This window comes from Saccopteryx bilineata, chromosome 1, assembly GCF_036850765.1.
Source record: "Saccopteryx bilineata isolate mSacBil1 chromosome 1, mSacBil1_pri_phased_curated, whole genome shotgun sequence".
NCBI lineage: Eukaryota > Metazoa > Chordata > Mammalia > Chiroptera > Emballonuridae > Saccopteryx > Saccopteryx bilineata.
The window spans coordinates 120,685,013-120,699,542 of NC_089490.1; the positions used below are offsets into that span (position 1 = coordinate 120,685,013).

Genomic DNA, 14,530 nt, shown 5'->3' on the forward strand with positions numbered 1-14,530 from the left:
GCCCTTTTCTTTTATCAGGATTTATTTAGCCCATTCTTCTCCTCTCCCCTCAGTACGAAACAACATTTTTTAAGCTAGCTGAGCTTAAGGACAGGTTTAAAGGCAGCCATTTTTCTTTCCTTTTTTTTCCTAATAAAAAAGTTTTCTTTTTTTTAATTAATTTTAAATTAAATTTATTGGGGTGGCTTTGGTTAATACGATCATATAGGTTTGAAGTGTGCATTTTTGTGATCCACAATCAATACCTTATACTGTGTGCCCACCACCCAAAGTCAGATCCTGTTCCATCACCATATACAGTGTGTCCGTAAAGTCATGGTGCATTTTTGACCGGTCACAGAAAAGCAACAAAAGACAATAGAAATGTGAAATCTGCACCAAATAAAAGGAAAACTCTCTCAGTTTCATACCTATTCAGTGCAGTTTGATGTGGGCTCACACAGATTTTTTAGGGCTCCTTAGGTAGCTATCCTGTATAGCCTCTACCAGACTCGTCACTGACTGATGGCCTACCAGAACGGGGTTTCTCCACCAAACTGCCGGTTTCCTTCAACTGCTTATCCCACCGAGTAATGTTTTTCCTATGTGGTGGCGCTTCGTTATAAACGTGCCAATATTCACGTTGCACTTTGGTCACGAATTCGAATTTAGCGAGCCACAGAACACACTGAACTTTCCTCTGTACCATCCACATCTCGACTGGCATGGCCGTGGGCTGCTCCGCTGTATACACGGTGTTATGTCATCATCTGCACATGTGCACATGCTGCCACATCATATTACAGAAACTGGGAGGGTTTTCCTTTTATTTGTTGCAGATTTCACATTTCTATCATCTTTTGTTGCTTTCCTGTGACTGATCAAAAGTGCACCATGACTTTACGGACACACTGTATTTGGCCCCCTTTACACTTTATCACTCCACCAGGCCCCTTCCCTCTGGTAACCACCATACCGGTGTCTATATCCATGTGTTTCAGTTTTATATCCCACATAAGAGTGAAATGATATGGTTCTTGTTTTTTTCTGACTGACTTATTTTGCTTAGCATGTTCTCATTATCCATTCGTGCTGTCACACACGGCAGGATGCCATCTTTTCTGATGGCTGAATAGTACTCAGGGCAGCCTCTCGTGTTCAGTCCGCCTCAGCCTCACATATCAGGGCTCCTCTGGGGAGTTTTATAGACCACTTTCTGAACCCCTTTGCAGACTCTGAATCCAAGGGAATGATTTTCCTGTAAATATGCCTGCACTGGTGCCTCAGGAAAATGTGGCGATGGGACAGGGGGTCTCCCCTCTTTTACTGGAGAGTTCCCTGGTAAGGAGAGAGAAGAGACCTCATTGTTTTGTATTTGATATATACATTCAGGCTCCCCAAAATTATAATATACTTTTCTCAGTAACTTTGATGCTGGTTGTTTTTTTACTTTTTTACAGAAGAGGCATTGGAGGCTTCAGAGAGGATGATACTTTTCATCCACAGTCATACACTACATAGTGGATCCATGATTAGAATGCAGACATATCATATTAGCAAGTCCCGGCTTTATACCTTTATATCAACTGCTTCTTAACCCCCTATAAAACACATTCATTTATTACATCTCTAAACTCTCCAAATGGAGAGTGTGAGCAAGCAGAAAGTGGTTACTATAGCAGCAGTTTTACAGCCAATGACAGCGTGTCAGATTTCATTGCAGACCAGTCGCCTCCAAGCCCTGAGCTCGGAGGGCGGGAAGGGGAGCCTGACAGCTTTGCCACCAAATGTTTTCTAAGAGTCGTGGGTATGAGTAGACATTAGGAAGATTAGAGATAATTAACAATTAGATGTAGATAAAATCCATTAATGTTTTTTAGTCATCTTTCAAAAATAAACATATAACTGCCTGATTCTTATTATGTCACTGTTTATTTTTTCCATTTACAAAACTGTAAACTTTTTGGAACTGCAATTTTGTTTGCACTGCTAAATAGAACTTTACAGGGTTTTTTTCTTTGATTTGAGTTTTTAAGGACAAAAATCATGACATTTTCACTGTGTGAAAAGCATATTTTTTTCATGTTACTAAGAATTTAGGACATCTGAAATGAATTAACTTGAGCATTCCAAGAAATCACCTTTTGGCTGAAACTACACAGAAAAAATCTCACTTCAAAAGACTTTAAAGAGACATATGTGCTGTGGAAATGACTTCCCAGTCTCAATATACTGCCTGTCTTTTTGATGATTATCATGTTTATTTTAATAAATTTGAAAGGATATTATTCAGATTTTGGAACAGTGCTTCCCTTTTTTCAGTTACCAATTTTTACGTGGTTAATGGTAATGTTTGTGTTTGAGTTTGGGTCATTGGTGGTGGATTTTTAACAGCTCTTGGTGAAAATTGTCCTGTTTTAAAATCAACTGTAAAATATCTTGTTGTCTTTATTATTCAATTCATCTTTCAAATGTTTAAAGAAACTAATAGCAAAATTTAATTTGTAATTCTAACAACATTGTTTTTCAAATATTTGTGGTAGGATTTGAAACACTTAACAGTACGAAATCTGAAGCCAAACTGCTTGGCTTGAATTCTGTTTCTGATAATGTGTTTGCTGTGTGGTCTTGGAAGGGTCACTCAGACTCTCTGTGCCTCAGCTTCTTCTGCTATCAAATGTTAGTGATAAATCATACCTATCTCAGAAGATATTGTGAAGATTAATTACATATAAATAATATATCTAAAGTATTTAAAACAGGCTTCTCACTAAATGCTAAATATATAGACATACATATGTACATATATATCAACAACTGTTATTATGGTTAGTGTTATTAAAGTAATATGCATAGTTAAATGCATTAAGTATTTATAAATAAGAGCTTGATATCATCTAAAGTAGTATTAAAGGGAAAATAAAAGAAAAACTAGCTGAAAACCATAAATTTCACTTGCTATTGCATTTTTATAGATGGAAGATGGAGATGTGATATTAAACAGAAAAGGGTAAAAAATAAATATATTTGTTTTTTAACAGAGTTAAAAAATAAACCACACAGAAGTTGATATACGTATTATTTATTCTATTCTCAACCAGTAACTCTAGTGCTCTTTTTAAAACCTATGTCAAATAAAGTCACTCTCCTGCTGCATTGTCTTCAGTGGCTCCCTGTCTCACTCAGGGTGCAAGTCCTTTGGTGAAAGTCCTTATAATGGTCAATCTGGTTATCAAGACTGCACATATCTCAGCTTAAATTCTATTCCTATCCTCATTCATTTTGCTTTAGACATGCTGGCCTTCTTTCTGTTTCCTAAATATAGCAAGCATACCTCAGAGCCTTTGCACTGACTTTTACTCTACATAAGAAGTTCTTTCCTTAGATATCTATGTATCTCACTTCACATATCCTTTAATTCTTTGCTTAAATGTCACCTGAAAATGCCTACCCTAACCCTATATTTTAAAAAGCATTACTATACCTTCTCTGTATTCCTAACCCTTCATCCCTGCTGACTTTTCTTTTTTTTGTATATAACTTAAAACTTTCTGTCATAGTATATACCTTTCTTATTATGTCTGTTTATTGCCTCCCCTCCTAGACCATAAATTCCATCAAGGTATAGATCATTGTTTACACACACACACATATGCCTCATATATTGAAAATTGTCTAGAACATAATAGGCACTCTAGATAAATATTAAATGAATGAATCTCTGTTAGGTATGTATCTATGTATACATATAGTGGGGTCCTCGGGTTACAACACTTCTGTTCCTACAAGTGTGACATAACCCAAATTTTGGTGTAGGTGGAAACACACCCCAGCCTAAATCACTTACCTATCCTAACATAGTTGTAAAATCACAATCTAGAAAATAGAAACGCAACTAAGCCACAGAGAAAGGAAAAGGATATAGATATACTATATTGTACAATGTACTGAGTATTCTACCACCATGCATAACCAAACTAGTTCACCCACATTGTCCATAAGTACAACACTAACAGCGTAAACCAAAATGCTCACGTCTCAATTTTTTTTAAGTTTTTATGAGAGTGAGCGTCATAAACTCGAAACATCATATGTAGATACTGTCATAACCAGAGGACCCCCATATATACATATATATCACATAGTAACAAGCATTGAATATGTAATTTCTAAAAAGTTATTGAATTTGAATAGATTTGAAAGTCAGAAACAAAAGATGGAAATTTAACTGTGAAGTCATATATCAAAGATTTAGACTAGAGGAAGTATTTCAAGATAATTTTATGAAGGAATGCAGGTAAAGATGATGAATAATTCTTTTTTAAATCTCCTGAATTATAACCAACATTGTGCCTTTGTAACATGAAATAAGGCCACTTTAAATAGTGCTAAATTCCACCTGTACCAGAATTCTCTCCCCACTACCATGTTCTGTCCCTTTATCTGTTTTTTTTTATCATCATCTGCATGTCAAAAAAGTCAATTACATCCAAAGGCATTCATTTAATTTAAATCACTAGACCTATGAAAAGAATTGGATAGAGTATAGATTCTCAGAGGAGAAAGAAGAGTTAGGAAAGATAGTTTAGATATTGTTATTTGTTTTGGATTAAAATAAATCCTGTTTCTCTATGAATTTTAGTCAAGACTATCCCTTTTCCTATTATCCTTTACTAAGACACAACTCTGAATTCTTTATCTTCTGGAAAACTACATGTATTAAGAATATATATACAAAAGTAAGCTTTCTCTTATTCTTTTATTACTGCTTATAGTATGTACTATACAATTTGCAATTCAGTAAATATGCTCCAGTTATTGATAACACACAATCTATGCCTTGATATGTTTATATAGTTTACACTGTTTTGGTTTCTTGGCTGGTTGTTTTTTGGGTGTATTTCTCTATCTTTAAAAATAAATTATGTACCGCTTGTGGTCAGGAATTTCAAGGGTTAGAGCATAGAGATCTTCAATATGTATTTGATTTATTATTTCCAATTAGTATCTCTATTGGCTGTAAATATCATTTAAACTTTTTTTCTTTTTTTCTTTTGTTTTTTTTTTACAGAGACGAAGAGTCAGAAGGATAGATAGGGACAGACAGGAACGAAGAGAGATAAGAAGCATCAATCATCAGTTTTTTGTTGTGACACCTTAGTTATTCATTGATCGCTTTCTTTTTTTTTATTATTCATTTTAGAGAGGAGAGAGAGAGAGACAGAGAGAGAGGAGAGAGAGACAGGGGGGAGGAGCTGGAAGCATCAACTCCCATATGTGCCTTGACCAGGCAAGCCCAGGGTTTCGAACCGGCGACCTCAGCATTTCCAGGTCGACGCTTTATCCACTGCGCCACCACAGGTCAGGCCTGATCGCTTTCTCATATGTGCCTTGACCTTGAGCCCAAGCTGGTGAGCTTTGCTCAAACCAGATGAGCCCGCACTCAAGCTGTCAACCTCGAGGTCTCGAACCTGGGTCCTCCGCATCCCAGTTCAATGCTCTATCCACTGCGCCACCCCCTGGTTAGACTTTTTTCTTTTTATGTCTAATATAGAATGTTTTTTAAGGCTTTGTCTTTCTCTTTTACAGGTATCATACAGGCTTTTTGAAGACATGGGCCTCTTTGAAGCTTTCAAAATTCCAGTTAGGGAATTTATGAATTACTTCCATGCTTTGGAGATTGGATACAGGGAAATTCCTTGTAAGTCCAAGTTATTTGTGAAATAATACACTAAAATTCCACAGAATTTGCTATGGGTAATGGGAGATTGAATCATTAGTAGCTGGTGCAAAATTACACATTGTAAATACACCATATGGCCACATGGTGTAGTGATTTGGAGCTAATAGCCTGTATCAGAATCCTGGCCCCTTCACATTTCAGTTATAGGAGAGCCTGGCTCTTACTCTCTGCATGCCTCTTTTTTTTTTAATATTTTAATAGGGTAACATTGATCAGTCATGGTACATAGGTTCAGAGAAAACATCTCCAGGTTACTGTGACATTTGATTATGTTGCATACCCATCACCCAAAGTCAAATTGTCTTCTATCACCTTCTATCTGGTTTTCTTTTTCATGCCTCAAATCTTAATCTGTAAAATAGAGATCATAATTTCTGCTTCATAGAATTAGTATGAGAATGAAATGAGGTATAATTCTAAAGGGATTTGTCCTTGATAGATAGCTTGGTTAGTTAGAGCATCATCCCAAAGCACTGAGGTTGCCAGTTCAATCTCCGGTTAGGGCACATACAAGAACACATTGATATTCCTCCCTCTTCCTCTCTCTCTCTCTCTCTCTCTCTACCTTCCTCTTTTGCTGAAATCAATAAGTAAAAATTAATCTAAAAAATAAAGGGATTATAATGGTGCCTTATATATAGTAAGTGTGTGATAAATCATTAAATGTTCAATTTATTGCTCATTATATAATGTACTCCTTTTATTGGCTGAATTCAACTTTTATTCTGGCATCTGCAGAGTTAAATCACTAACCATTGAAGTTTTTCAGTATAAGATAAACCTGGCTGAGGATAGAGGGACAGTAGGATGATGGTCTAAGTAATAAAATAAAAAAGAGGAAACATCTGGAAGTACTATAGTTATGAAGAAGTTATTAGAAACATTTTTAAAATAAAATAAATACAAAGACCAAAGGAAGGGACACAGCCAGTGTTTAAGCTTATGAACTTTGAATATTGTGAGAAAAATTTTGTCCTTTATATTCATGAGAAATTGGAACACAAAGGAGATATTAAATTATATTTTCAATATATACCATTTCAAGTAGCATCAGGCCACATAAGTAGAATTGTCATACGTGCTAAAAAAATATATATGGAGCCAGAAAAAATGACCATGAGTCCAATCAGAGAAGTTGTGAAAATGTGTAGAAATCATATGGTATTTTAAAAAAATACATTCTTAGAAAGAAAAATAGTCAAACATAATATATGAGATGGAATATACCTTAGAAATATGTTGTTTAAATCATGTCTTCATTTTTAAATTGCTTTTATTTACTTTAGACTTCAGAGCCCATGTCTTTTGTGGTTAACAAAGAGCTAAGATAAATAAATATTCTGTGGAGACAGATAAGGCACAGGTATTTCCAGAAAGTGGTTCATTATCAATATATTACTTATCAAGATGCCTGCACATGCCCCTCTGAAATAAAAATGCGCAGCCAATGGTGCATGATAGAAAAAAAGAATAAAGAACTTGATCTACAAACTAGTTTTGTTGGAGAATATAGGACCAAAATGCAGGCGAAATAGGAGAGTGGGCATGAAAGAGAGAGGAGCCCTGGGCCCCTCGGGAAGGTCTGGTCAATGGGACTATGGAAGTTGGAAGAGATTCATGAGAAAGGAATAGTTTGAAGGGATCTCAAGATAAGTCTTGCTTTCTTAATAACACTTTCCCAATACTCACCCTAGTTGGATGCCAGTGGTTGACATGTGCTAGTGATTTCTCAAAGGTTAAGTCATTACAGAAATTTTTATAGAAAGGAAGCCAGTGAAAACACTAAAGGACAGCTAATCACCAGACTCACTTCACAAATTAATGTTATATTTCCAAATATATTTTGGTGATATAGCCCACTAAAGTCAAGTTCCATTGAGCAATTGATAATAATTATTGACATCTTTCTTGCCAGTGGTTTTCAACCTTTTTACACTTAGGGACAGGTGAAAATAAGAGAATTATTTTGGGGACCACTAAGGCAGAAATCACTCTGAGCATAAGTAAATTCGACTAAGGTCAATGGGTCTGTAATCTTCACACAGTGTCAGATGGTTACTTACCTCTTTCACTGGCCATCACAAAACTTCTGGTGGATCAGTCCACAGACTAGCATTGGAAAAACACTACTGTAGGTAGTGTGTGTATGTGTGTGTGTGTGTGTGTGTGTGTGTGTGTATACCATTAAATCAAAGGAGTGCTGACCAGTCTTTAAGTGTAAAAAGAAGTTTTCAGATTCTAAAATTTGTAATTATTTTACATTTTCTTATTACATTTTTATATGTTACCAGTAAACAGGTTTTCTTGAAATAGTGGGTTCTTCATGCCATGTGAAAAGAATTTGTTTTTATAATCCTGCTTGTTCTACTTGAATCCCCACTTTTTTGTAAAAGAAATTTAATTAGATCTTCTCTCAAGAAAGTTTTACCTTGATTGATGATCACTTTTAAATAATAATACTTTGTATGTGGTAGGGTTGCTAATTTATACTAATATGGATAATTATTTTAAAACTTTATCATTAATTATCATTAGCATATGTAAAATTTTGTTGTGTGTCTACTTTTTAAATGCTTACTGCTAGAGAACTATATTTCTAACATCTCTAACTAAATAAATACATAACTAAATGAAAAAGCCTGAGTATCCTAAATAGGCTTGGATTAAATTTAATATGCCAATGACCTAAAATTTTAGAGACTAAATTTTACTATACTTCTAAGTACACTTTTAAATTGTTGAAGGGAGAAAATATGTAAGCTTTTAAATTTGTACCCAGAGCCCTTACCAAAGTTTAAAGAATCTAGATTTTAAGATAGAGGGAAAGAGAAAGAGGCAGGGAAGACATCTATATGTTTCCTGCAGAAACCTGTCAAGTCTTTCTGTTGACCTAGCTGGCTTCTTTCCTGGGTGCCTTTGCTCTTGACTTGGTCACCAGAGAATTAATGGTAAGAACAACTGTGATATGAACACTTGGCACAATATGTGCACATAGTAGATGATATGTAAATATTTGTTTAATAAATAAGTTACTGACTGCTTACAAGGCAGACAATTATTCATCCTGCTTAAGTAATAGTAACAATGTAGTCCTAGATCCACACATGCTTGCTCTCTCTTTATCTCTCTCCATCATATACAGTATGTCTGTAAAGTCATGGTGCACTTTTGACCAGTCACAGGAAAGCAACAAAAGACGATAGAAATGTGAAATATGCACCAAATAAAGGGAAAACCCTCCCAGTTTCTGTAGGATGATGTGGCAGTATGTGCGCATGCGCAGATAATGACATAACACCGTGTATACAGCGGAGTAGCCCATGGCCATGCCAGTTGAGATGTGGACGGTACAGAGGAAAGTCCAGTGTGTACTGTGGCTCGCTAAATTCGAATCCGTGACCAAAGTGCAACATGAATATTGGCACGTTTATAATGAAGTGCCACCACATAGGAATAACATTACTCAGTGGGATAAGCAGTTGAAGGAAACTGGCAGTTTGGTGGAGAAAGCCCGTTCTGGTAGGCCATCAGTCAGTGATGAGTCTGTAGAGGTTATACAGGATAGCTACCTAAGGAGCCCTAAAAAAATCTGTACGTGAGCCCACATCGAACTGCACTGAGTAGGTATGAAACTGGGAGAGTTTTCCTTTTATTTGGTGCAGATTTTACATTCCTATTGTCTTTTGTTGCTTTCCTGTGACCGGTCAAAAGTGCACCATGACTTCACGGACACACTATTTTCTTATCTAGATTTTTAATCAAGACTATACTAGCTTCATAAAATGAGTTTGGCAGCTTCCTTTCTTTTTATATTTTCAGCATTTAATGATTAAGATAGGTTTGTTTGTTCATGAAAAATGTGAAAAATTACCTATAAAGCCTCCTAGCCCTGAGCCTTAGGGTGGGGAACAGGTCCTGAAGCAGTATAGCTCTCGAGCTACAAGTTTCCCTGCACCTGAGATAGTCTATTTATCACCCCAAACCAGCTCTTCAACACCCTGATACTGCCCCCATCCACCTTGTGATGCTGGGTGCATGTGCCATTTCCTTGACTAGCAATACCAGTGGTAATTATATACACACAGTAATTTTCCAAGCTTGCAACAGGGAAAACAACTCCCAGAAGCTCTCTCCCAACATATTGCCAAACCACTCTACCCTCTGCCCAGGCTGCCATCTTCTCCCCAGGCAGTTTTCATCACTGCCTTCTCCCTCCTCATGGACTTGGTAGAGCTTTGATTTTTAGCTTTTCAATTCAAGTCTTACAAATCATTGAGAGAAAACTGTGATCTGTGCTAATTCACCATCTTGGTCTAACACCGAAAATTTCTTTTATGTAAATGACATTTACATTAATTGCAGGCTTACTGTATCAAGCACTTTAAAACATGTTCCCTTCTGTAATTCTCACAATTGTACTATGAAATAGGAATAATGATTATCTTTATATTTTTAAGAGAAGGAAATGAGACTCAGAATTTTAAATAACTCACTCAGGGTAACACAGGTAATAAATATCAGAGCAGGAACAAAATCAGATCGTCCCTAAATCCAGAAACTTCTAACATGATCAACTTTGCCCATGACACAGGTATAGGCATAAGATATAATTGTGTTGAATTACTTAGTCTATACACAGAGATTGAGACTCCAGTTTTAATAAAATTGATTCTTGAAGTACTAAATAATATAAGTATTCACCCTTATCAATGACAGTACACAGGTTTACTACTGCCATCTTTGGGAGATTAAGGAGGTCTTTTTTCAAAGCTCTTTTGAAACCCTCATTCAGTCCCCCAGCTGAATTTCTGGAGTTTTTAGTCACCTAAAGATTGATTCCTAAGAGTTGCCAGAATTATAAAAAATAGGCACCATCTACCTATGTCTCCTATGTGCTGCCAACACCCAGATATCATAGTTTCTTCTTTCTTCCTTGACCAGGGAACTGTGTGTCTCTCAAATTCCCATTGACATTCTTGTTCTCTTCTGTTTTTTGCTTCTCCTGCTCTGTTCACTGATATTCGGAGATGTAATGTTATATAGTCATATGCCACATCATGCCATTTTGGCCTCTATGACAGTGGTATACCATACAGTCTAGGTGTGCAGAGGGCTCTACCATCTAGGTTTGTATAAGTGCATGCTATGTTGCTCCCAAGGACAAAATTACCCAACAATGCATTTCTTAGAATGTATCCCAATTGTTAAATGGTGCATAATTTTATTGGAGAAGGCAACTAGCATTGTTGTTCAGTAAAAATAAAATGTGTAAAGTAAGCACATTTACAATAACACATATTGATGAAGTATCATGAAGGGCCTGATAGAAAGGAAAAAAACTTAGAAGAATTTTACCAAAAAAAGAGGGTGAACCAAAAAAATACTGGGCCTTTGGTCATTGTGATCATTGTTCAATAGGAGCTACATATGGAAGAGACCCCTCTTGCCATGACAATGACTTTACTACTAGAGGATTTGGTTTCCCCATAGTTTTTACTCTTCTAAATGGCTCAGCTCCCTACATTATTGTACAGAGTTTGGTTTTTGTTTTGTTTTTAAGATATTTCCCAAATCAGAATTTTCAGATCAGAGAACATTATTAATTTTGGGTTTTAATTTTGCTTTGTGGATTTAATCAGTTTATGAAAGATATATTATTCATTTCATTATAGTATTTTAAATTTTTTACAGAAAAGTGCTACTATATTCTATCCACAGATCATATTTGAGCACATTGGTCTGACCAGTTAAAGTATGACACAGGTAGTTCTTTGTTCTAATCCGCTGCAAGTCTGTACAGAAGCATGGAAATAAATATAAGAGTAAGCATTACAGTTGTTTCACACAGTGAGTTTCCTAGATACATTAAGTTCCTGGCATGCTCTGGATACAGATTTTTTCCACTTAGGCATCTGCACACATGAAGAATATTGAGGATTTTTTTTCTTGTTACTGGGAATATTATGGAATAATGGAAGAGTACTTATCCTAGAACGTTTGCCTGGCATTCACCAGAATATAAATGTTAGGACTAAGCTATGTATCCAGTAGATGGCGCTGTTAGTCCTTGGACCCCGAATTTCACAACTGAATGATGGTTCCTTTGCATTGGTTATAGATCATAACAGAATCCATGCCACTGACGTCTTACATGCTGTTTGGTATCTTACTACGCAACCTATTCCAGGCCTCTCAACTGTGATTAGTGATCACGGATCAGCAAGTGACTCAGGTACATGCTAAATCCATCTGTGCTCCCCTGGGAATGGAACAAAAGAGTACTTTTTTTATGGGGGTTAAGATAAATGACATCAAATTTAATTCTTTTAAAAAGTTTTTTATTACTTTTGTCTTCTCTTTTTAGATTCTGACAGTGGATTTACACATGGACATATGGGATATGTATTCTCAAAAATGTATAATGTGCCAGATGATAAATATGGATGTCTGTCTGGAAACATCCCTGCCTTAGAATTGATGGCGCTGTATGTGGCTGCAGCCATGCACGACTATGATCACCCAGGGAGGACTAATGCATTCCTGGTTGCCACTGGTGCTCCTCAGGTAACTCCTTCTATTTTGATTAGGAGAAATAATTCAATTGAGAGCTTTCTCTGAAGAAAATGTTTTAAATTTCATCTATAATAGGCACCAAGTAAAATATGAGCCAAACCCTATTCAGCCCTGATATAAAATTATTAGAGACCATGCTAAATTTTTGAAAGGATAGCATGGCTTGTTCCAAGTTATCAATGGAAGGCATGCAAGTTTGTTACCCATGGTGATCCTTTCTCAAAAAACAAATTTATAAGGGAGAAAAGGGGAGATCGTGAGACAGACTCCTTGCATGATGTGCCCCAACTGGGATACACCACAATCCCCATTGGGGCTGATGCTTTAATCTACCAAGCTATGCTGAGTGCCGGGGCTGATGCTTGAACCAATCAAGCCACTGGCTGCAAGAGGGGAAGAGAGAGAGAAAGGGGAGAGTAAGGGGAAGAGAAGCAGATGGTCACTTCTCCGGTGTGTCCTGACTCGGGTTTGAACCTGGAACATCCACAACAGGCCCATACTCCATTTGCTGAAAAAACTTCCCAGGGCCTCAATTTTCTTTTAAGGAAGAAAAACTACTTGAATTCACATTAATGAAATTCCTCAGCAAAGAAAATTCAACCTGTACAGAAGTCCCTTTCTGAAAAGATTAGGGAACTAAATCTTTTTGGACTTCTAAGAATGTACAACTTCTTTGAATATAAATCCCATTCTTTTGAAATATATTAATTATAACAATTATGATTCTTAGGGAATTTTATTGGTTAGTAGGAATTAAAAATCAATTTATTTCATTTGAGGAAAATTTTTTCTTGAACCATTATTCCAAAAATGATAACTTTAAAGAAGTACATCTTAGCATATATTTACATTTAAGTCAAAATTAATCACTAAGTATCTGGTTATCATCATCTATTCAGTTAAACTCAGTAAACTTCTCCTTGATTTAATCAGCTGGACCCATGTTATTAAAGATCCCAAAAACCTATTCTCTCTCTTTTTTTTTTTGCTTGCTTTTTTGCCTGTTACCCACTCCTCTCCACTTCCATTTCCTCTTGTATACTAACCTAGAATTTTCCTCTGATCCACATACAATAACCATATCCTGTTTTTTCCTGATTCCCCACTTTAACTTATTCCAGTGTGTCCTTTCCACGCCACACTGATTTTTGTACAGTCATAGAAATCCTCTTGCCAGCAGCATTTATTATGCTTTTTTCCTTTTTTTTACCTCAATAATAATTTTCATGTTCTTTCTATTTTTTCTTGTCCAAATGCCTTTTTCCTCTACCTTCTATCACACTAGTCTTCAAGCACTTTTTTAGGCAACTTTCTCTTCTTCTGGACATTATTAGAGAATTATTATTAGATAATTATATTAGAGAATTATAACAAGTAGATAGTTACAATATACCTTCAATTACTAGATAAAGGTGTGTCTTTCCAATGGCTGATTGTAGAGTGAGATTGTTATAATTCATGAGCTTCTCAAGGATTTCATTCCTCTATTAGTTTTATGTTTAACGAAAAGCAGGTCATTCCAATTCTAGATGCAAGAAGTAGCCGACTTACCTTTTAGGAATCTTAATACATGGCATATTTTTATGGTTAAACTCCTGTTCACTGAAAAGAAATCTGCTAAACTCCAACACTAAACCCTGACTTGGAAATGTTTGGGATAAAGGTTCAATCAAGTATCTTAACTTCACCTTACAAAAAAGGAAATCTAACCAGGAGGAGTAATTGACAGTCAATGTGCAACAATAAGTGATTCTTAGTAACCAACAGTCACAAGATTACATTTCTGTGTTTTGTGAAAAAAGAAAATTCTAAAAGTATAGCATATTCTCATTTGTTTTTGTAATTGTTTTAACTTAAAAAAAATTGAATTCTTTGCCTAGGCGGTGCTCTATAATGATCGTTCAGTTCTGGAGAATCATCACGCAGCTGCTGCATGGAATCTTTTTATGTCCCGGCCGGAGTATAACTTTTTAGTTAACCTTGATCATGTGGAATTTAAGCATTTCCGTTTCCTTGTCATTGAAGCCATTTTAGCCACTGACTTGAAGAAACACTTTGACTTCGTAGCCAAGTTGAATGCCAAGGTAACTAGATTTGCACCCATCTTCCATTTGTGGCCACATTGAAAAATGCCATGGAGCTGAAGTATTGAACAAAACTCATTGCTATCACCTCTTATATGCCAGTTGTGAAAAAGAAATACAATAAAATGGTTTATCAGAAGCAGATAAATAG

The 14,530-nt window shown here is 35.9% G+C and overlaps 1 protein-coding gene across 2 annotated transcripts in view; it reads left to right on the forward strand.

Annotated features, from left to right (window-relative positions):
• PDE3A (phosphodiesterase 3A) overlaps positions 1-14,530 on the forward strand; it is a 326,308-nt gene that overhangs the window by 299,440 nt on the left and 12,338 nt on the right. For both annotated transcript variants that reach the window (XM_066264580.1, XM_066264581.1), the window contains exons 10-13: positions 5,569-5,680; positions 11,841-11,954; positions 12,087-12,286; positions 14,176-14,379. In XM_066264580.1, the coding sequence (XP_066120677.1) occupies positions 5,569-5,680; positions 11,841-11,954; positions 12,087-12,286; positions 14,176-14,379 (630 nt within the window). The remainder of the gene's footprint in view (positions 1-5,568; positions 5,681-11,840; positions 11,955-12,086; positions 12,287-14,175; positions 14,380-14,530) is intronic.